The sequence below is a fragment of the Ceratotherium simum genome, chromosome 35 (assembly GCF_057802395.1).
Source record: "Ceratotherium simum simum isolate JZ-2026a chromosome 35, ASM5780239v1, whole genome shotgun sequence".
NCBI lineage: Eukaryota > Metazoa > Chordata > Mammalia > Perissodactyla > Rhinocerotidae > Ceratotherium > Ceratotherium simum.
The window spans coordinates 25,674,493-25,697,544 of record NC_141934.1 but is presented as its reverse complement, the minus strand read 5'-3'; the positions used below and the strand labels follow the sequence as shown (position 1 = coordinate 25,697,544).

The following is a 23,052-nucleotide window of genomic DNA, read 5'->3' as shown; positions in this document are numbered from 1 at the left end:
TAGAGGACGAAGGAAAGAAGGAGGGGCGGTGCTGCTGCAGGCCAGCCCATCACAGGGGAAAGCAGGCTCGGGCGAGCCGCGTGGCTATTTTCACGGGTATGAGGGCTGCTCTTGAAAATGCAGCTTCTAGAAACCTAAAAGCTTTGCAGGTGAAATATCCCCCCCATGGGAACAGTAAGCGCAGCCCTAAAATATTTCAGAAGAACTCATTAAAAGGAAATCCACCCAGGACCTTTACTGGCATCCTGAAAATGTTTAACAGTGTCTGGTTTACCTAATCTGTTGACAATGAGCCACACTGAGTTCTGGGGAGAACGTAGGCAAGATGCCAGGGCCGTGCAGGTGCCCACAATGGAATCCTCACAAGCCAAGCCAAATTTGGGTCCTGAACCTCCCAGTGAGGCTCTATAGGGCCTTGGAGGATGTATAGGAGTTTTCAGGTGAAGGGAAAGGAAGGCGAATTCTAGGCAGACAGGGACACATATGGTGTCACAGGGCAGGCGTGTCTGCAGAGCAAGTGACATGAGGTGACAAGAATGCCGGGCACACAGGGATGGCGGGGACAGTGGCAGGAGGAGCCATGGAGCACGTGGGACCATAGAGGGCCCTGGAGCAGGGAAATGGCGCAGCCACTCTGGTCCCTGTTGTCAGAGAACCCACTTCTGAGCTGCCTAAATTATGATCATGTTTCTCCAAATTCTAATCTGGTTTAATCTGATGTAACTTAATGCAGACTTCACAAACTCGAGTCTGCAAATGTATCCTTGGATGGGGAGAGCTTGGTGGATTCTCAAAAAAATTTTTAAATTTGCCTTTTCATTTTGATAACAACCCTAAAAATCCTGCTCGTTACAATGCTCTAACTTTACCAGGTGTGAAGGCAAAATCTCTTGTTCAGGTGATAATTTCTATCGAAAGACTTTTGATAGAATGGAACATTAATCTTTTAAGCCACTTTTTTCTCAAACTTTGGAAGTCACTAAGAAGTTTTTTCTTTTAAAGGGGGCCCTGCACATCACTTATTTGAAAACACTGCCCCGCCCGTCCATAACTACCAGTTATATTTCTAGAATTAGTTTGAAGTTCTTAGCATATTACTGTCCTGTACAGTCTTATCAAAAATGCTGATAATTTTGGGAAACCCAACCATCTTAATTTGAAAACAAAAATGTGGCAAATTCTCATCAATAGGAATCGTGGTCTGGGAAGACAACTGCCCACCATCTGAAGTTTCCAAGGTAACACGGCCAGGTTTCCATCTTGGGGACATGATCCAGGCAGGCCTACACTTATCCTCACCTGGAACGTGGTTAACTGATGGATCAGAGCATTCCGGATCGTCTGAATCTGGGACGAGATAACGGAGAGCACAGAGGCATCGATCCGATTAAACTCGTCGAAGCAACCCCAGGCCCCGCACTGGGCCAGGCCAGAGAAGATCTTCCCAACAGCCTAGCATGAAATAAATGTCAGACAAGGGTGACTTTCATCTTTAAAACCGCAAGCGACACATTTATGGATACATTTTCTAAATTAAGGCAGACAGTGATCGTCAGATTGGCAGAGAAGCAGTCAGCCAGCCACTACAATAATGGATCTTTCTGGCAAGACTTCCAAGGAGTCTCATGGGCCAGGTCACACTCACAGGATTTTACAAATCAAGTATTTGAACATAAAACTCCAGACTTCTGGCTTCTCTTGAAATACGGAAAATTGAGCAACACTGGGTCCACTTTCCCAAGTTGCAACAATTAATCAAAGCTGAACAGTGGCTCCACCTTCAGACAGAGCATTGCTGTCCAGTTGGCCACAGTCCCCACCACTCTCTATTGCCTCTGTCTGCTGCTTTAAGCATTTACATCATCTACGTGACTCTGGTGGGCATTTAAGTCTGGGACTCTTGCTCTACATGCTGCTAACAAAGCAGACACATATGAGGTGAAAGGTTTCCTACCATCTTCTTCCAGCTGTCACCATGTCATTTCATGGAAGTGTATGAGGTAAAATGCTATGTCCCACTTTCAGCTCTCTGCCCAATAAGATAGTACCAGAAGTCACCAGGGCCTTACTTTGTAATCCATGCCTTCACCACAGTTGGTTACAACACAGAGCAAGCCCAAGGCTTTGGCCAGGTCCTTGGTGGTCTCGGTTTTGCCAGTACCCGCTGGGCCAGCAGGGGCGCCGCCCAGATACATGGAAAGAGCCTGTTACAAGCCAAATGCGAAACATATGTTGTCTGATTCACGCAAGGGAATAGGTGTCATTTCCCAGTTTAGCACTGTGACAATATATGTGGGATACGTATATGACAATGGATAGGTTCATAGTCACCTTTTCTGACAGTCACCATTTTCAACATTTCTGTATTTTTCATTGACCACTACTGACGCCCCCCACCCACCCAGTGTACAGGGACCAGTGTACCAAGGACTAAGCGACATGCTGGAATCTGTGCCCACGCTGAGGACAAGGCCGCAGTAGCTCTGAGTTGAGGCTCACGGACACAGGTACATCCGTGCAGTTAAGGAGTAATCTTGCCCAAGGAGAGGTTTAGACCTTCCTCTCCAGATCCTAGGAGCTGACCCCTAAGCCTTGGAACGTCCTGCCTGAGAAGAGTGTCCTCGGTCATCTGGGGACATGGGGCCATGCAAGATCGTCTAACAATGTGATTTAGGTGGGGCCTTGGGCCGTGTGGGATCAGCTCGACTTCTGGAGGGGCTGGAGGTAAAGGTCAGCCATTCAGGTGGTCACTCATGTCTACATGACCTGTCCCCAGTTAAAACCCTGGACACCAAGGCTCCAGTGAGCTTCCCGGGTGGCAGCTTCATGCAGCTGCCACACACAGTTGCTGGAAGAAATAACACTGTCCGCACAGCTGCCCTGGGGGAGGAAACTGAAGCTTTGTGCCTGGTCTCCCCTAGACCCTGTCCTATGCCTTCTCCCATTGCTGACTTAGCTGTATCCTTTTGCTGTAATAAACCATAACCACCATAACCACGACTCTAATGGCTTTACTGAGTTCTGTGAGTCCTTCAGCAAATTACTGAGCCTGAGGGTGGTTTTAGGAGCCGCCTAAACTTGCAACAGCCCAATCCCAAAAGGCAGCAATTAGGTCATGTTCCAAATTGAAACTCCTTGATAGATTTTTTAAACAATGATATCCCTTATAATCAGCATTAGTTTTCTGGGGCAGCTGTAACAAATTACCTTAAACTGGGTGACTTAAAACAACAGAATTGTATTCTTTCACAGTTCTGGAGGCCAGAAGTCTGAAATCAAGGTGTTGGCAGGGCCATGCTCCCTCCAAAGACTCTAGGAAGGCTCTTTCTTGCTTCTGGTGGCTCCAAGCATGCTTTGGCTTGTGGCCACATCACTCCAATCCCTGCCTCTGCCTTCACAGCATCTTTCCTGTATCTCTGTGTCCTCTCCTCTTCTTACAAGGACACCAGTCATTAGATTTAGGCCCTACCCAAGGATGTTCTCATCTCAATCCTAAACTAATTAAATCTGAAAAGACCCTACTTCCAAATAAGGTCACATTCTGAGGTTCTGGGTGGACATAAATTTGGGGGAGGACACGGTGAACCCAGTACACTGTCACAATCCCCATAGTCCTGTGTAGAGAAATACACATAACCACAGGTAAACCATGACCACGAGAGCCAGCTCGCCAGTCACCTGAGTGAGAGTCAGGTAGATGCGGTCCGTGAGGGGCGTGATGACCAGCCTCCCGTTGAGACCCATGTACTCATAGCCGTAGCCAAAGGTCCCCGTGCACTGACGGATGTTCAGTTCATCCGGTTCTCGGTCCCAGTAAAACCGCAGCTGGCTTTCCCATTCAAACTCCCGGGCCTCGAGAATGCTGGAAGGTGAGCCAGGGGAGTGGAAGAGAGGGAGAGAGGGGTGGTGAAGAGAGGGTGGACGCCAGGAGGATGGGGGAAGGTGAGAGAGGCCGAAGGACGGGAAGCACCCACTCTGCAATGCCGGTGCCAGGGGGGCTCCTACCTGCCCCTTATGAAGGAATCCACTATGTCTCTGGCATGCACGTCGATGATGAGAACGGTGTTGTATTTCTTCCTGTCGTTTTTGCTTAAGGGCATGGTGATCCGCGTGACCAGCTCGTCAATCTGCTGGTGCATCTTCTTGCCGTAGTCCTTCATGGCTTGCTTCTCTCCCTGCCGCACTTTGCGGAAGACGTCTTCCACCTCCCAGGTCCACCACACCTGGCTGGCGGCCAACACCACCATCCCCTGGTACAGGAGCATCCAGTCGACCCTGAAGGACAAGCACACCTTTATGAGGTTCTCCCCGAGACTGGTACCAAAAACAGTCCCGTTAAGATTTATTTCTTTGATCCCGAATAGAGAAGGCAAAGTAGGAGCTTTAGGTAAGCAAACGACAGTCAACTCTTCTGGCCAGAGAGTGAAATACCAGGCCCACGGACACACGCACACGAAAAAGGTACAGGCGTGTGACTGTGTAGAAAGATGCCAGATCACTTATGTCTTCATAGATTTTCAAAATTATGTAATATTAGAGGTGTATTGTAAGAATTTTCAAATTTTTTTAAATTCCAACAAAAATAATTTCTGACCACATCGCCCAGGTTTCCTTGTTGTAGTTCCTGAGTGTCACTCGCTACTCCTCTCCACTCGCACACAAACCTGGACAGAGTTAGAGACACACATGCGGGAGAAGGGGGTGTGGGCGCTGTTTCTCCAAAAACAGCCTCATGCAAACCAGGTTACTCTGCGCCTGGCTTTTCTCATCTAATAATTCTAGTGGGCCTGCCTCAAGGCCAATGGGTATAAGTTTAACCCAGTCTTTGTAGAAGCTGCACATTTCAGAGCAGGAAAGCACCACAATTTACTCCAACATCACCTTATCGAGGTCTATTCAAGTCGCCTCCCGTTCTTTTCCCAATACAAATAACACCGCAGTGAACATCCTGCTGCATCACTGGGCAAGGCCTGGAGACATTTTTGGTTGTCACAACTGGGGTGTTACTGGCATCTAGTGGGTGGTGGAGCCCAGAGATGATGCTAAACATCCCACAGTGCACAGGAGTCTCCCACAACGAAGAAGTCCCCATGCCCAGACTTCAACAGTGCTGAGGCTGAGAAACACTGCTCTACATATATCCTGATGAGTCAGAGCTGCTTCTAGTGTTACAGATCAGAATCCCAAACGCGGAACAACTGGGCCAAAGTACAGCACACGTTTTTGGTAGTTTATCTGAATAGAAATGATCAAATTACTTTAAAAGGTTGTAGCAATCTACACCCCCTCAGCAAGGCACAGTGCCACCCTCTGCACCACGCCTTTTCCAGCACTCGGTGTTATCGCTCTTTTGATTTTTTGCCAATCTGAAACATGAAACAACAAGATCTCATTCCACCTTAATCTGCAGATTCCTGATGACTGGTGACGTCTCTCCTCTGTTCACAGGTTTATCGGCCGCTTGGATTTCCTCTACAGAGATACTAATTTCCAAAGCGGGTAAGTGACTTGAAATACATTTAGGGCAAACTTTTTTCCTAAATCATACTTAAAAAAATAATGGACCCAGAGCTATAAGTTCCAATCCAGGACAAGTGACTGGGAATTACTAATCATTATCTTGACGACTTACAATTAATGGCAAAACAAATTTAAAAGAATATTTAAAACAATAAAAAGAAATATTCAACTTTACCATCTTGTTTTAAAATTGTGGGGTGCGTCTAACACCTAAATAGTATTTCTAGTTTTGAGGCCCACACATCAAGAGAGGTGTAGCAGAAGGGATGAAGGGCCAGAGGACGGCACTAAAGTGATCAACACAGAGTGGCCTCGCAAAAGACAACAAACCTAGGAAGTCAGAAATCGGGAGAGGAGGAAGCAACGTGGCCAGAGAGAATGAAGTGAGCCAGGGCACAGCTAGGATGAGCACGATGGTGTCTGGCAAACCCCGGGACACTGGGTGCTTCGTGGGGCCTGTCAGGCCTGGGCCTGTCTTCTTGGTGATGCCAACACATGTCTGCTCAAATTAATCAATGTGCTCATTTCAACCACTCACTCCCTTCGTTAGAAGCCACAAGTCCCCATGCTAGGGTAAGGGGACATTCAGGTGGGAAAAAGGGTGTCGTGGACATTTATCAATTAATCGGGTTGCATTCCCTCACTCTGCCTCCCACCAGCCACGCACTGTGACCTGTAGTAATGCCCTGGCAAAGTGGTAGTTGTGACGCAAATAAAACTAACTAATGCAGCCATAAAATTCATATGATTTGGGAGTATTAAAGAGACTTTAAAATATTCAGCGATCACTACTTCTGGAGGGCAGAAGTAGCAGTCTCTGTCTAGTTCAGTTCTGAAATAGCGTCCAGCACAGCGACTAGCCCAGAGCAGGAGTCCAATAAATATTAGTCGAATGAATGAATAGAGCCAGTAATGTGCTGGGGCCGCCTCCTATCGGCTCACGAGAGCTAACCGTCAAACACTCAGGAACTTTGCAGGTGGGCTGTTAAATCTCTTACCGTTATTCCCTTTAGCTTTGAAATCAACTATGGTAGGAGAATTTACACCATGAAAACTACATAAATCAAAGCTTTTTTTTTTTCTAGAAAGCCAGTTTACCAGCACACCACTGAATACATCTACATTACCTGATTACAGAAAGATGTGAACCAATTTTTACAGTACCTAACAAATAGAAGGATCATAATCATATAAATATTATGCTATTTTCTAATAATTTATTTAAATAGACGTTTTCAGCTTGCAAAGTCAAAAAGGCAGTGCATAAAATCAAGAGGACAGTGTTCTCATAATAATAATAAATATTTTTATGTCTGCATACAGGCCCCGCCAAATAGACTACAACTTTCCTGGGAATCCCACCTGAATCTAACAGAAAAGGTTGCCCACGATGCTTCATGGACCTGGAGTTAGACCACAGGTTAAAGCGGCCCTCTTAGCAACTAGAAGCAGGCAGGCTCAGCTCCGTGCCTGGAAGCTTCTCAGGCCACACAAATCAAAGAGTGATTGAAATTCATTAAATATTTGAGAAGCAACTTTACTCATTAACCTGTACACAGAATCGATCCTACCGAACACCGGGTTTCTGTTCGGTCACTAGGTTCTCACACTTGAGCGTGCTCAGAATCCCCGGGGAATCTTGTGAAAACACAGATCCCTGGGCCCCACCCTCAGAGTTTCTAATTGGGCAGGTTTGGGGTGGGGGCCCAGGAATCTGCATTTCTAACAAGCTCCCAGCGGCCCTGATGCTGCCTGTCCAGGGACCACACTTTGAGAAGTGCTGTACTAGGTGATCCTTAAAAGACAGGTACATATCAGCTAATTTAGCTCCTGCAGGAAAAGAAAACCTCATTTGGAATGTCAGGCAATCTACTCCAAACCCTTAAAATGAATCCATTATGACTATTAATACGATAAAGTAACACATGTTCACACTGATGGCCTCACCTGCTTCTGTCCTCACAGTATCTAAAAATAGCCTCCTTGGTAATCAGCCGGTTGGTTCTTCGCATTTCATTCAACACCGCTGTCATCCAGTCCTCCACGCGCCCCTCGGCCCGTATGGTCCTCCGGAACTCCATGGCTTCTCCCTCCGCTGAAATCATGGCGGACACTAGTTTTTCTCCACTGTCCCCGTCGTGAAACCTCAGCAACGCTACGTTGTCATACATCTGCAGTACAGAGGGAGGAGGCACCCTGTAATACCTTCCCTGAGTTCTGGAACCAGAGAACAGCCTGCAGCGCTCCATCACACCAGAGCTGCGGGGATGCGAGCAAGAGACCACCCGCTCAATAGACGTGCATTCACCCAAGTGTTCATTCCACAAACACACACTGAGTGCTTTCGTTTATCCTGCACCTCGCAAAGGTCTGTGGTGGATTAAAAAACAAAGAAAGGAAAAGAAGACAGACTCCCTCTGCACACTTGAGATTCTAGAGTATATGCTGGAATGGAGAGGGACGTGGCCATAGGGACCAGCTGAACAGAGGAGAAGTGGAACGGCCTGGTGGTTAAACGCCCTGGGCTGAGGAATTAGAGACCTGTGTCCACTGACCAGTGGGTGACTTTGGGCAAATCGCTTCTCCTCTCTCAGCCTGGAATAAACGTGATTATGGCTCTTACAAGACGAGGTTGGAAGGATCAAACCAAACGACATGTGTGAAATGCTGGCACATTCAACTCGCCATTTGTTGGCTATCATCATTATTATTAACCAGAACAATATTCAGGAAAATGAGTCTTTTAGGGCCCAATACAGAAGACAAGACACCTGCAAATCCGAGAGGAGGAGGAGAAGGCAACAGGCTTCAAAGAATAAAATCAGAGGTTTGCAATACCAGTAAATGAAGTCTTTCTAACACATTTTTCTAAAACAGTAAAATATTTGTTTATAAAAGTGGAAACAGAATATAAGCCTCCCTTTGAGGAAGGAAAAGATGAAATCAAAACTGTGAATCTTTCGGCTGGCCCGGTGGCGTAGTGGTTAAGTTTGCACGCTCCGCTTCAGCAGCCCGGAGTTCACAGGTTCCGGGCTCGGACCGATGCACCACTCATCAAGCCATCCCGCAGCAGCGTCCCACATAGAAAATGGAGGAAGATGGGCACAGATGTTAGCTCATGGCCAATCTTCCTCAGCAAAAAAGAGGAGAATTGGCAAGAGATGTTAGCTCAGGGCCAGTCTTCCTCACAAAACAAAAGAACAAAAAACTGTGAATCTTACTTTAAGAAGGAAATCAGCATTAATTAAAGGGAAAGTATAGAGTTAAATGCTTGATCCTTAGTGCTTTGTTTCTTTGGAATAAAGGAATTACTCTATAACACTGGTTCTCAACCGCGGTGATTCTGCACCCACAGGACATGGGGCACTGTCTGGAGTCATTTTTGGTTGTCATAACTGGAGAGGGACACTCTGGCATCCAGTGGACACTGCTGAACATCCTGCAACGCACAGGACAGCCCCACCCCCCGACACACACACACACACACACACAGAGCAAAGAATTACTTGGCCCAAGATGTCAATGCCAAGGCTGAGAAGCCCTGCTCTAGGCTGATACTAAATACAGAGCTGTGATTAGCTGACCGTGCTCTGGTTCTCGATCACAAGGGACAGTTTTGTCTGTTGCGTTTCCTGCCATTCAGTATTGTTCACGGATACACATATATTTGTATAAAAGTATGAAAACATGGGCTGGAAGGAATCACAGCAAACTCATGATGGTGGCTGCCTCTCGAAAGTGGAGGAAGAACTGTGAACAGGGAGAGGGGACAAAGTATGTCAACTTCATCTCTACGACTTTGTTTTACAAAAAAAGAGACAAAGTAAATGTGACTAAATGGTGACAAGTGTCCATTCTGGGGCACGAATAATGTTATTTGGCCAACATTGTAAGTCAGGCACTGTTCTAAGTACTTTACAAATATTAACTCATTTAATCTTTATAACAACTCCACTGAAGCAGGTAACTATTGGAGTTATCTCCATTTACAGATAAGGAAACTGATACCCAGGAAGGTTAAGTAACTTGCCAAAGGTCACACAGCAAATCTGTGTAGAGCCAGGATTTGAACTCAGGCAATCTGACTCCCGAGTCCATGTGCTAAACCACTACCCTGTATGGCCTCTCTGCTGATTATATTAGTCTTTGTGTATTTTTGTATTTTTTTAGTTTCTCCAAAACTGTTTGAGGACTGTGGGAAAAGAGCAACAAACACCAGCTGAGTCGGGGTGCAATTTCAGACGACGGGGGAATTTCATCAGATTTATGCTTCAAATTAAAACACCAGCAGCCTTTCACAGTCTTAAAACTCTGGGTTGCACTGAATTGCCAAGAGAACTCGGATAGAACCAACCGCGGTTACAGAGTCTACGCAGACGCTCCCCTGTGAGCCCCGGGGCCAACCTTGATCATGTGCTCCTGCACGCAGAGCGGGTCGCTGTTCCCCAGGATGCTGAGCAGCTCGTCGTCGGAAATGAAGAAGAACCTGGGGAAAGCGTTTCTCTTGGAATCCAAGTAGTCGTTCAGGCTCTTCTGGCATTTCTCCAGGCCCTCGCTGATGTTCTGCAGGTCACTGAGACGGTTCGGGGCTTCACAGCACTTCTTGATCACCGGGTCTTTCAAGGTCTCGCCCATGATCTGGACAAGGTGGAGAGGAGAGCCGTCAAGCCAGGAGGCAGAAGCGATGCTCTCGCCCGGGTATCTGCCAAGGCCCGGGGACCACAGAGAACAGAACCAACCAACACCAGGGACCACAGCCTTTCAGGAGGCCCATTTGGCAAAAGCTGGTAAATGTCTAAATAAGCAGATCCTTAGCACCTTCTAACACACTCTATATAATTCACTTATTTCCAATGTTTATTTCTTTCTGTCTTCCCGATAGAAGCTCAGCTGTCCAGGGTGGGGATTTTTATCTCTTTTGCTCACTGACGTGCCCATGTGCCTGCAGAGGGGCTGCACACAGCAGGCCCTCAATCACCATTCGCTGAACAAATGAAGCCAGCAACTCCATTTTGAGCAATTTGTATATACCAGAATATTCACTGCAGCACTTTTAAAGTTGCAAAAAAGGAAAAGAAAATAGCCTAAATTTCCAAAAATAGGGAATTAGGTCAACAATTTGCTGTAAGTGATAATTTATATGTTTACATATTTATTGAAACATATGTCAAAGATGTTAAATTAAAAAATGATCATATTGGTATTATGATCCTATTTTTGTAGAATACTTATTTATATATTTATTTATATGTTTACATAAGAATTAAATTCTGGAAAGATATATGCTAAACTGTTAAAATGATTATCTTGGGTGTGGGATTGTAGGTTTGTATTTTTTCTTTTCTTCTCTTTTTTTTGCTTTTTTACGATTTCTAAATCTTTCTATAATGAGTAGGTATCTGTTGCATAAGCTAAAAAAAGCTTATGCAATGGATAAGAAAAAATTATAAACGCTAACTGATAAAGGAGACCAAAACGTGAACTGGCCACCCAGTTCACAACAGCATCACTAAGAAGCAAGGTGCCCAGGGTTGGAGGTCAGGTGGGCTGGGTTAAAATCCTCGCCCCACTGATTACGAGCAGAAGTGATGACTGGCACAGCCCTTTCTGGAAAGGACTTTAAAATGGGCATAGTCTTTCATGGACAATTTACTTTCTAACAATCTATCGTAAGATATTCATCCTAAATATGGAAAAAGCGTTAGGCACAAACCTACTAATTATTTATAGAAGCAAAGAATTCTGCTTCAAACAAGGTGTCCAGTTACCAGACAATAATTAAACGAACATCAAGCCACACACTGGAATCTTATACAAACTAAATTTTTTTTGTATTTGCATTAAAATATTTTCTCAGATGGTTTCATAATATGAAATATGTTTCTCATAATATTAAGAGCAAATTATAAATTTTTATAAAAATTCATTATAATTGTGTTTTTACACCCATATACATAGAAAAAAGGTAAAAGAAATATATGACATATTAAAATGGTCACATCAAGGTTATGGAACTATGGAAGATATATTTTTTTCTTCTTTTCTACATTTCCCAAGTTTTATAAATAAGTATTACTTTTATAATAAAAAATAAATATAAAAAATTTCAGTGCCACGTGCCAGTGGCTTAAAATCAAACACATTATTACTGAACAGATTAAGGCCATATATAATGACAGAAAACACTCTGAAGCTACTAATGGACAAAATTCTACATGCAAATATGTAAGTAAAAGTATCTCAAATCACTGCCCTTTTTCACGACTAAAACAGAAGCCAATCACTTGCCCTTTTAAATACTCTATCAATGTTGTCAAACTTCTTCGCCTCGTCCGGAAGTTGAGATCTGATGTCTCCACCGATAAAAATGCTCTCAAGATACATCCATTTTCTCTGAACCAGCATCCAAATCTGTAAATGCACGATGTTAACGTCAGCATGGGTACCAGGTACCTCAAAGTGCGAATGGCTAAACCCCACCCTAACACGGGACAGACTCAAACCCACTCAGGTCTAAGGACCTTCCAGGGAAGACGGCAGAGCGAGCGCATACGCTCCTTTCCAAATATACTAGAATATGGAGGAAGCACAGCTAAGTCTCTTACAACACACAGCCACACTCAAAAGCACAAGGAAACTCTCCACACCAGCCTAGGACAGGGAGGAAGCTTCTCGCTGTGAGCAGGGGTTGGAGCCCTGTGACCCAGAGGAACAAGGGACAGACGGTGCAGAAGCCCATACAAAACTCGAGCCAAACACTCTGTGACCCACAATTCCACTCCTAGGCATGGACTCGAAAGAACTCAAAATAGGGATCTAAAACACAGCTGTACAGGAATGCTCATAGCAGCACTGTTGACAACAGCCAGCAGGTGGAAACAACCCAACTATCCATCAACAGAGGAACGGATTCACACAATGTGGTCCGTCCACACAAGGCACTATGACTCAGCCATAAAAAAGAATGAAGCACGGACACCTGCTACAACGTGGATGGACCTTGAAAACATGATGCTGAGTGAAAGAAGCCAGATACAAAGGCCACATATTGTATGATTCCATTTATATGAAATATCCAAAATAGGTAAATTCATAGAGACAGAAAACAGACTGGTGGTTGCCAGAGGCTGGAGGAGGTGGGAGTAGAGAGCGACTGCTTTTAATGGGTATGGGATTTTCTTTTGAGATGATGAAAATGTTCTGGAATTACATAGAGGTGGTTGTTGTGCAACATTGTGATGTACTAAATGCCACTAAATTGTGGCATGGTTATTTTTAGGTTATAAATTTCACATTTATTTTTAAAAATTTAAATAACAAAGAAAAAAAGCCGTACTATATCCTACCTAACAGCTTCCACTGATAAAAATTAATAGACAAAAAACAAACAAAAAAGCAACCGAAGGAAGCCCATGCATGATGGAGGGGTGAGGGCCTGGACCACACTCCCAGCCAGTGACCCAGGCCTGGTGTCATCCCACCCAAAGCTCAGGGTGGGGCCTGGAACAAGGCACTGGCCTGTGGTCTGGGGAGGGAAAAAGGCAGCCACACAAAAAGGGTGAGATGAGCCTGGGTTGCTCACAGAGGTCTGGACTAGTATTTCCCACAGAGGAAGAAAGCCCCAAAGCACCCAATATGAGACCTTGTCTGGTGCTGCCCAACGTGGCAGGCCAGGCTGGAGAAACTGCAAAAACATATGAGAAAGTGAAGCAAGCACACGCAAAACAATTTGCATAAGATGAACTTAAAAAAAATCAAAATCACACAGAGAAAAATTCACTACCATGAAAGACAGTCACAAAAAAAGAGGAAAATTCTGACCTGAGAAAAGAAAAAGTATAGAGACATGTGAAAAGGACTTTATGTTTAAATTCTTCAGTGTCATACAGGAGGTGAAAACATCCTTGCAACAAGAATAGGACAGTATTAAACAAGAATAGGGACAGGTAAAAAAGAACCAGTTAGGAATCTTGGAACTTAAAAATGCATTCATTGAAATAAAAACTCAGATCAACTCATCTAATCATGCACCTGTCCCCCAAAATAAATCAAGACAGAAAAAGTATGAAAGAGAATCACTAGTTTCTAAGCACAGAATATTCTCATGTAAAGGTTCTTTCCTGCTATGAACCGGCTCTTAGCCATCTGTTGTCTTTTCTCTCACCTCAATGACTTCCCCTATTAGAGAAAGCGTTTTCTCCCATTTGTGGACGGTTTGCAGAAAAGGTCCCACAAATCTGCTTCCCGAGATGCTTTGCAGGTTGACGGTGTTGTCATCGAGGCATTGGATAATTTCGTCAACAGACCCCAAGATGTAGCCTCGCTCCTGCGTGCCCTTGTAATACTTGACCACGGAAAATTTCATATTTTCCCACGTGTCCAGAATTTCCTTCACAGCCTGGCCGGGAATATAGGAAGAATGGTTCAGGCCCGTACACTGAAAAAACAGAGCCCCAACCCAACAGCCACTTCCTGAGCTTTGCCTTTGACCAGTTCCTCAACCCGGAGCTGGGTGGGTTTCCCAAAGAAGCAGAGATGCCGTGCTGGTGATGCTAGCCGTCAGCGCCCAGGCCCCCGCTATGGGCCAGCGAGCACGCTCCAGACACGACCTCCGTCAGGCCTAAAGCACCCCAGCGAGGCAGGGAGCACAGTCACCCACAGTTTACAGAGGCGGGGACCAGGGGCTCAGACAGGGGAAGCAGCTCGCCAAGCTCACGCAGCTGCTGAGCCCCAGAACCGGGTCTAAATTCCATAGTCTGCCTCCAATCTACATACTCCTGGGCTCTGCCCCGCGTTTCCTCCACTGGTAGGCAAGAAAACCAAATTACAAAATAATATGACTATTTATGATCACATTTTCAAAAAACACCTGTATCAATATTTATGTGTATGTGCATACATACATATGTGTGTATTATGGGTATACGTATGCATATGTATGTCCATATATAAGTGTGCATGTGTGTTTCTATGTGTATGTGTGATGTGTGTGTTTATGTACATACACATGTGTATGTGCGAGCATATGCAGGTATGTACATGTATATGTGTGTTTATACATGTTTTGTGTGTGTGTGAGAATATATGTATATGTGTATGTACGTGTGTATATGCATTTTTTAGTATTAAAGGATATACACTAAAATGTTAATAATAATAATCTCCAGGTGGTGGAATTAAGAGCAATTTGTTTATTTTCTCGGTTTTCTATCATGAACATCCATTATTTCTTTAATAAATAAATTAAAAGTGAAACTATAATTAAGAACAATAAAAAATTTAACCGAGGCAGAAATTCTATTTCTAAAACAGTTCTTTACTACTCAAACACAACAGGTACTAGAGCGAACAAGTTTTCTCTTTGAACTAAAAAAATAATTCTCTTTTTTCTCTAGACTGTCTTATAACTAAAAACAATCTTACTTTCTCAATGGCGATCTCTTTGATGGCTGCTGTTAGAATCTCATTGAGGACGTCCGTATGTTTGTGAAGTTCCATAGCAAACATATTTTCCAAGGTGAACGTCTCAGTCATTTCAAAAAATACGCCTGTTTTTCCCATAAGATCTTTCCAATGCCTGAAAGTGCATCACATTAAAATCTTGATGCTTATTGAATTATTCCCACTTAACCCACAGGACAAATCCCATTATAAACACTTCTTATAATGGAATTCTGAAATATGAGGACACCATTGGAATTATATTTCCAAAGTTTCCAAAATCCCACTGCTGTCAGAATTAAACCCAGGAAACAACATCTAGCAAGACATTCTCTTAGATGGCTAGTCTTCATGACCACCAGAAGAAAATGCTTCTGTCCTAGTGTCTGGACCAGTGATCTCAACCTCTGCCGGATCACTCAGCCCATCTAAGACCCTGGTGTAAATTACAAGCACTCGTGTATTTGATAAATATTTATCAAGCAGTAACTCTGAGCCAGGCAGTGGGCTAGCTGTGGGGGGGACATGGTGACTAAAAGGCAAGGCCCCTGCCCTCGGGAACACTGCCACCTACCCAGGGAGACAATCAGTAGACATAAAACAAATCTATAAATTAAATAAGGACACATTGTTTCAAGTATTATGAAAAAAACTGCAGCGTGACAGAGAAAGCAAGCAGGGGTCTCCTTCAGACAGGAGGGTCGGGACAGACTCGGCGCTAAGCAGCTCTGCTCCTGACCAATTCGGCCTCCTTTTAAGGTTCGAATTTGGCCCGTGGTTTTGCTCGTTTTTATGGTTCCATTTATATGGAATGAATGTCAAACATAGTACTAGACCCGCAGAATGCCAGGTACCCAGCACATAAGCCATGAGCATAGAATCACTGATTTTCGTTGTAAACACGCGCACACACACGCACAGAAGTGGTCAGAAAGGAGAACCTACTGTTTTACTCTCTCTCTATTCCAGGCCCAGCCCAGGAGCTGACATGAAGCAGGGGTTTCAGAACCTGGTGGGGGGCCAGCGGGCCCACAGATGACACAGCAGGAGACGACACTGAGCCACCAGGGAGGAGGGACCCCCTTTCCGTTTCCTTCCACTCCTTCTAGTTACACCCAAGAGACATGGTGCTGCTGGGCCTCTGACACCTCTGCACTGTTATTCACCTTTCTCTGAGAGCAAGCCTCCGGCTCAGCCACAGGCAGCAGTTTTGAGTTAAATTTTTTTTTTAATTTTTATTTTTAAAATTACTTTCTATTTATGGCAAGAGCTTTTAGTTTTCCATTTATAGTGCTAGTGCAAGTTTCTTTTTAGAATACATTCATTTAAGTAAAAAAGAAATAAGCTGATAGAAAAAAATACAGTGAGTAATGACAGTATAAGTGACACTTGGATATGACAAAAATGGTGAGAAATGACCTGAGTTTGGGAAACTTTGAGTCATGGGATCATAAAACAGGAAACTTTAGCTAGAAAATGCTTCCTTCTACCTAGTTTACCTTCTATCTAGATGAGAAAACTGAAGAATGTTTACTGCAGGTAAAAGTGAGCGCCCCAGGGGACTCAGCAGGACAGTGACAGAGATGGGCTTAGAATTCACGTCCCCAGGGCAGAGGGCTGCCTGCCTTTGGTTGAGGGGAGATTTACAGGTGTACAGAGGTGTCAAAGACATATTGGCACTTAAGGGAGACCTTCTCATTGATAGAATCACAAGCATTGGAAGGGAACTGGAAGGGGAATGACCTTCTTGCTGCGTAGAATGAAGTCATTTGACGCCATCACATGACTCTCTGTCCACACCCGGGAAATACGATGGAGGAGGAGAGGAACATGTCAGGGAGAATGTAACTCACAAAGCTCCTACTAATTCCTGTCCCTGTGGAACCACATCCAAGTGCTCACAGACAAATGAGGGTGAGTCTCCTCCATCCCTCCCCAGGACTGGCTATTCCATTAGGAAACTAGTGAGACCTACGCCGTCCAATATGGCAGCCACAAGTCTCAGGTGGCCATCTGAAATGTGGCGCGTCCAAGGTGAGATATGCTCTAAGTGTAAAATACAAGAGGACTGCAATGTCTTTTTTAACGAGAATGTAAAACATCTTTCCATTAATGTTTTATATTGATTACATGTTGTAATGATGATGTTTTGTATATATTGGGTTAACTAAAATATATTATCAAAATTATTTGCACCTGTTTTCTTTTACTTTTTAAATGAAGCTGCTAGAAAATTTTGAATTACATATGTGGGTCGCATATTTCTGCTGGATGGCGCCAATCTAGACCCCTTGCTATTTTTTTAAAACCTTTGATGGGCCGGCCCCGTGGCTTAGCGGTTAAGTGCGCGCACTCCGCTATTGGCGGCCCGGGTTCAGATCCCAGGCGCGCACCGACGCACTGCTTCTCCGGCCATGCTGAGGCCGCGTCCCACATACAGCAACTAGAAGGATGTGCAACTATGACATACAACTATCTCCTGGGGCTTTGGGGAAAAAAAGGAGGAGGATTGGCAATAGATGTTAGCTCAGAGCCAGTCTTCCTCAGCAAAAAGAGGAGGATGTTAGCTCAGGGCTGATCTTCCTCACAAAAAAAAAAAAAAACCTTTGAATGAAGCAACTGCAAATGCCACTTTACGCCCGACAGGCATAAATAGGAGAATCCTTGTTGTTGATTATTTTATAGAAACAATATTATAGAAATATCCCTTGCATATTTCTAGCCCTGGCTCGCTGTTGAAACCTTGTTCTTCGTCAGCAGATCTTAGCAAAGACATATTTTAAACTAAAACCTCCTCCCATGCTTTCACGTCAGCTAACAGAGGACAAAGCAAACCTGTCTCTTAGTGCCTCGTGCTTCAAGTCAAGAAGTAAAGGAATCGAGTCTTTGAATGCCTTCATTTTTGCTTCCAAATAGTAGGCCACTGATAAGCTTCGGACCTGCCGGGGCAGCTTTCTGAGGGCCTTGAGAAAACCTTCGATTCCTTCCTGGAGAAACTGAACATTCAGGTTGATCCAGAGGGTCTGAGACCACTCTTCTTTTGCAACCTGGAAATGGGCAAGAAACAGTCCCATCAATAAGACCCCTTTGGAAACACAAAGGTAGCTTGACCAGGAGAGCATGTTCTTAACTCTTGGTCAAGCTCATTTCTTGTAAAATATTATCACCCTTCTGCCCACAACAACTTCAAATTCACAAAGGAAGGATTGATTAAAGGCTGTAAAATACAAACAAAAGAATTTCAACTGTTGTAAGCCCTCACCAAAATAATGCTATCTCTGAAGATTATCCAAAAATACGTCTTCCTTTCCTTAAAAGTGAGAAGTATGAAATCAGAAACACGTATTTTTTATTGTGGTTTTTACTGAAGTATAACTGACATACAATAGCCTACTAGTTTCAGGTGTACGTCATAGAAATTCAATATCTACATACATTACGAAACGATCACCATGATAAGTCCAGTTACCATCTGTCACCATACAAAGTCCTTACAATATTATTGACCATATTCCCTACGATGTACGTTACATCCCCATAAGTCATTCCCTTTATGACTGGAAGTTTGGACCTCTTATCCCCTTCACCTGTGTCACCCACCCCCCAACCCCTCCCTCCTCTGGTAACCACCAGTTTGTTTCCTGTATCTGTGAGTCTGTTTCTGTTTTGTCTTGTTAATTTGTTTTGTTTTTTGATTTCACATATAAGCGAAATCATACGGTATTTGTCTTTCTCTGTCTTATTTTTTAAATCAGGGAGTCACTTGGGTCTTAAAGTACGTACTACTCCATTCAGGCGCTGTCCTAACATGCTTCTCCTTCCTGATAAAAGAAGCTAAGGTTACCAAATACTTACAACTGAGATAATCTTGCTTGATTATCATAAAGAAAAGCCTTTTTGTGTTCTATTTTCCTGAGATTTAATGTATAAAGTACTGTCTTGCGTAAAATTTGCCATCTTGGATTGTTTGCATTTTCAACTTATAACATCTAGGCTTGACAGAGTTGTTTTCCAGTCATGAAACATATTTGACAGGAAACTGTGTGATCTGATGAGATATACGTATGCTATATTTCATTTTGGTAATTTTTTTAACTCAAGGTGTAAATGGCATTTTTTCATTTCTCTTCCTTTCTTTGTTTTCTAAAAGCTCAAACAGTTTTTTGGATTATTTTGAGATGACGTCCATGATCCATTACCGCCTTTTTGCAAAACTTGAATGAGAGATGAATTAGAAAAAAATTAAAGTACATCTAAACATACAGCCAGTCAACCATTATAATGCCTTTTTTCCACCCACACTCCATGCCTTTCCCCTGCACTCTTTGGTTGAGTACACTTGAAAAAACACAACTATGGCTAAATCCACTCCTCAGCATTCACCAGTGTTCAACACTTATGCCCAGGCAGCCCACTACAATTGCTAAAAGCACTCAATCTTGCTCACTGGCCTCAGTCTAAATTCAGGAGTCACGGGTCACCCCACGTCTCCTTGGCCCAATCGCTCCTCCATTCTTCTAGACCACCATTCCACCCCTGCTCCACTATCCTCAACAGCCAACATCTCCACCCATCGTCCTCTCTGCTGATGATCTTGCTATGTACGTCCCTGGGGAAACCGAAGCAATGAGAACAGGGTGGTCAACAACTTCCGACAGAAGCATCTCTACGCATATGCTCTGCCTTCCCCATATGACCAGAGGGAGCCCCACCTGCCTCCATTCGAGGCCACATCATGATCCCAGCCCTTCTCACCTACTGGAGGATACCAGACATCACTCGAGCAAGTCTCCCTTCTGTCTCCTGTCACCAGTGTTTCCTCCTTACTGGATCATTCCTACCAGCATACAGACTCATGTTGTGATTTCTCTCATCTTAAAAAAAAGATCTCCTGACCCCACATCCCTCCTCCCACCACTCCTCTATTCTCTGCTTCTCTTTATAACGAGACTCGGTGGAAAAGTTGTCTATAGTTGGTTTTTCTAATTCCTCTTGCCCCATTCTCTGCTTTTTCTTTAGCTTTTGAGGATTAACTCGTGTACAATAAGCTGGACATATTTATTTATTTTATTTATTTTTTTTGTGTGTGAGGAGATCAGCCCTGAGCTAACATCCGCCAATCCTCCTCTTTTTTTTTTTTTTTTGCTGAGGAAGACGGCCCTGGGCTAACATCTGTGCCCATCTTCCTCCACTTTATATGGGACGCCGCCACAGCATGGCTTGCCAAGCAGTGCATCAGTGCGCACCCGGGATCTGAACCAGCGAACCCTGGGCCGCCGCAGCGGAGCGCGCGCACCTAACCACTTGCGCCACCGGGCTGGCCCCAAATTTTGGACATATTTAAAGTGTGCGATTTGGTGAGTTTTGACATACGTGCACGCCTGTGAAACCATCACCACAATTGAGATCGTGAACTTATGTGTCACCCTCAAAGGCCTCCTCTTGCCTCTCTGTCATCACCTCTCCCACTGCCCCCACCCCACCCCCCAGGCAACCACTGATCTGCTTTCTGCTGCTATAAATTTGTTTGCATGTTCTAGAATTTTACACAAATAGAATCACACAGTATGTACTCTTTTGCACCTGGCTTCTTTCACTCAGCATGATGACTCTGAGATTCATCCATGTTGTCACATGGGGTACTGAGAGTTCAATCCTTTATTACGGAGTAGTATTCCATGAGGTGGACGTAGCATAATTTATTTACCCATTCACTTGTCGATGGAGATTTGGGTTGTTTCCAGTCTTGGGCTATTACACAGACAGCTGCTGGGAACACTCCTGTAGAAGTCTCTGTAGGGACCTATGCTTTCTTTTCTCTTGGGTAAATATCTTGAACTCACTCTAATCCAGCTCCCATGGCTACCACTCCATCGAGACTTTTCTTTTTGAGGCCACAGTGGCCTCCGTGATATGAAACCCTTCGGTCCTTCCTCACTCCTCCTCTTACTTGATCCGTCAGCGGCATTCGATGCTGTTGACAGTCCCACCCCCTTGAAACGCCTTCTCACTCAGCTTCCAAGACACCATCTGCCCGCCACCTGCACCATTCCTCATCCTCCTTCCCTTTTGAGGGTCTTCTTCTCGTGGTATTTGATGTTGGAGCACCCCTGGGCTCCGGCCTTGTTCCTATCCTCTGTGTACCACACTCCCGGGTGTACCGGGCTTAAATAGTGTCCCCCCAAAATTCACGTCTGCCCAGAACCTCAGAATGCGACCTAATTTGGAGGTAAGTTCTTTGGAGGTAAGCTAAGATGTAATTAGCTAAAACAAGGTCACGCTGGAGGAGTGTGGGCCCTAAGTCCAACGACTGCGCCAGGAAGAAACCTGCTCCTGAGTCAGAGCCTTCCTCAAATGCCACCTCTCTCCTCCTCTGGGCTCCACGGCGCTCTCTCCACCTCATCTCGGTCACATATCACAGCGGTATGGTGATTGCTTCCAGTGTGGCTGTGATGATTAATTTTATGTGTGAACTTGACTGGGCCAAGGGGTGCCCAGATATTTGATTACCCATCACTCTGGGTGTGTCTGTGAGGGCGTTTCCGGATGAGATTAGCATTTGAATCAGGAGACTGAGTAGAGCAGACGGCCCTCCCCACTGTGGGTGGCCCTCATCCAACCCACTGAGAGCCTGGATGGACAAAAAGGCTGAGACAGCGAGCACTCGCCCTCTCGGCCTGACTGTCTTCAAGGGGGGCCATCTGTCTTCTCCTGCCTTTGAGTTCAGATCTGACTGGAACTACACCATCGGCTCCCTGGGTCTCCAGCTTGCAGACTGCAGATCTTGGGATTTCTCAGTCTCCATAATTGCGTGAGCCGATTCCTTATAATAAATCTCTTTGGTTCCTATTGGTTCTGTCTCCCTGGAGAACCCACACTAATACAGCCAGTCTCTCCCGGGGGCTCAAGGAGGGTAGGAATGGAATGGGCAGATGCAACTCCGCTCTGGACACTGCTCTAGAACCAGACAGCACTGGGCTATGAAGAACTAAGTGAATAGATGGGGGAAGGAATGAATGAATGAGTGAATGAATGAATGGCATGAATATGCATGGGGAACATACACTAAAGAGAGGCACCCAAATGACATATTTGCTACTTTTAACTTCCACTTCCAGCTACATGGTTCACCCTGACCTCCAAAGAGAGAGTTTCCTCTTTTATTATTGTGGTAAAGTACACATAACATAGCATTTACCATTTTAACCATTTTAAAATGTACAATTCAGTAGCATCAAGTACATTCACAATGTTAGGCAACCAGCACCACTCTCTCGTTCCAGAACTTTCTCATCACCTCAAACGGAAACCCCATATCCATTACCTCTTCCCAAGAGCCAAAGTGAGGGTTTCTGTGAAATCTGCCCCAGGCTCTTTGTAATGTGGCATCAAAGTCCTCTGGGCCTAATCAGCTCCTGTATTCCCTTGGGAAAGACTGAGTCTGTCAGTGAGATGCTGACCTTTAGTCCATCGTAGAGCTCATAAATCGCCTTCAGCCCACTCATTTCCTTCTGCACTTTGAGCAGCTCTGGGTACATTGTAATGGGGAGGTCAAAAAGTTTCTCAGCATTAGCCAACTCCTGACGGTTCTTCTCATGTCTCGTTAGCTCTCGTTCAAAAGTGGCTAAAAGTTCTACTCCTAGTAAATAAGTAAATAATTAGATTAATGAATACATACATTTTAAGGCATACAAAATTGAATAAGAAATCATCAACGATGTACATAAACTATCATTTCATCCACAGAAGCCATCAGGGAAGATACATGTAGAAATTACCAGATTTTATCTCCCTGTCATTCTAACTAAAACCAGAGGGACATCTTCAAGCTCCTCCAGTGAGAAAATTCTGTCTCTTTAGCATTCTCCCTCTAAGTGGTCTCAACCTGGGCTGCACATTAGAATCCCCACAGGAGCTTTTAAAAATCTTCATGTCCAGACTACCCTCCAGAACAATGGAATCAGACTATTTGGACCCGGGGCCGAGGCATCAGTGGTTTTTCGAGATTCCTCAGGTGAACCTAGTGTACAGGCAAGGTTAAGAACCATCGCTCCCTCCTATCTTCCCATAAAATTCTTCAGCAAAACATAC

The 23,052-nt window shown here is 44.5% G+C and overlaps 1 protein-coding gene across 3 annotated transcripts in view; it reads right to left on the bottom strand.

Annotated features, from left to right (window-relative positions):
• Positions 1-23,052, bottom strand: part of DNAH10 (dynein axonemal heavy chain 10) — a 137,748-nt gene that overhangs the window by 65,235 nt on the left and 49,461 nt on the right. For all 3 annotated transcript variants that reach the window (XM_087423421.1, XM_087423423.1, XM_087423422.1), the window contains 11 exons: positions 22,422-22,600; positions 17,797-18,008; positions 14,944-15,097; positions 13,685-13,918; positions 11,809-11,931; positions 9,925-10,158; positions 7,468-7,691; positions 4,006-4,275; positions 3,679-3,862; positions 2,070-2,204; positions 1,300-1,452 (listed from right to left, as the gene is read on the bottom strand). In XM_087423421.1, the coding sequence (XP_087279547.1) occupies positions 1,300-1,452; positions 2,070-2,204; positions 3,679-3,862; positions 4,006-4,275; positions 7,468-7,691; positions 9,925-10,158; positions 11,809-11,931; positions 13,685-13,918; positions 14,944-15,097; positions 17,797-18,008; positions 22,422-22,600 (2,102 nt within the window). The remainder of the gene's footprint in view (positions 1-1,299; positions 1,453-2,069; positions 2,205-3,678; positions 3,863-4,005; positions 4,276-7,467; positions 7,692-9,924; positions 10,159-11,808; positions 11,932-13,684; positions 13,919-14,943; positions 15,098-17,796; positions 18,009-22,421; positions 22,601-23,052) is intronic.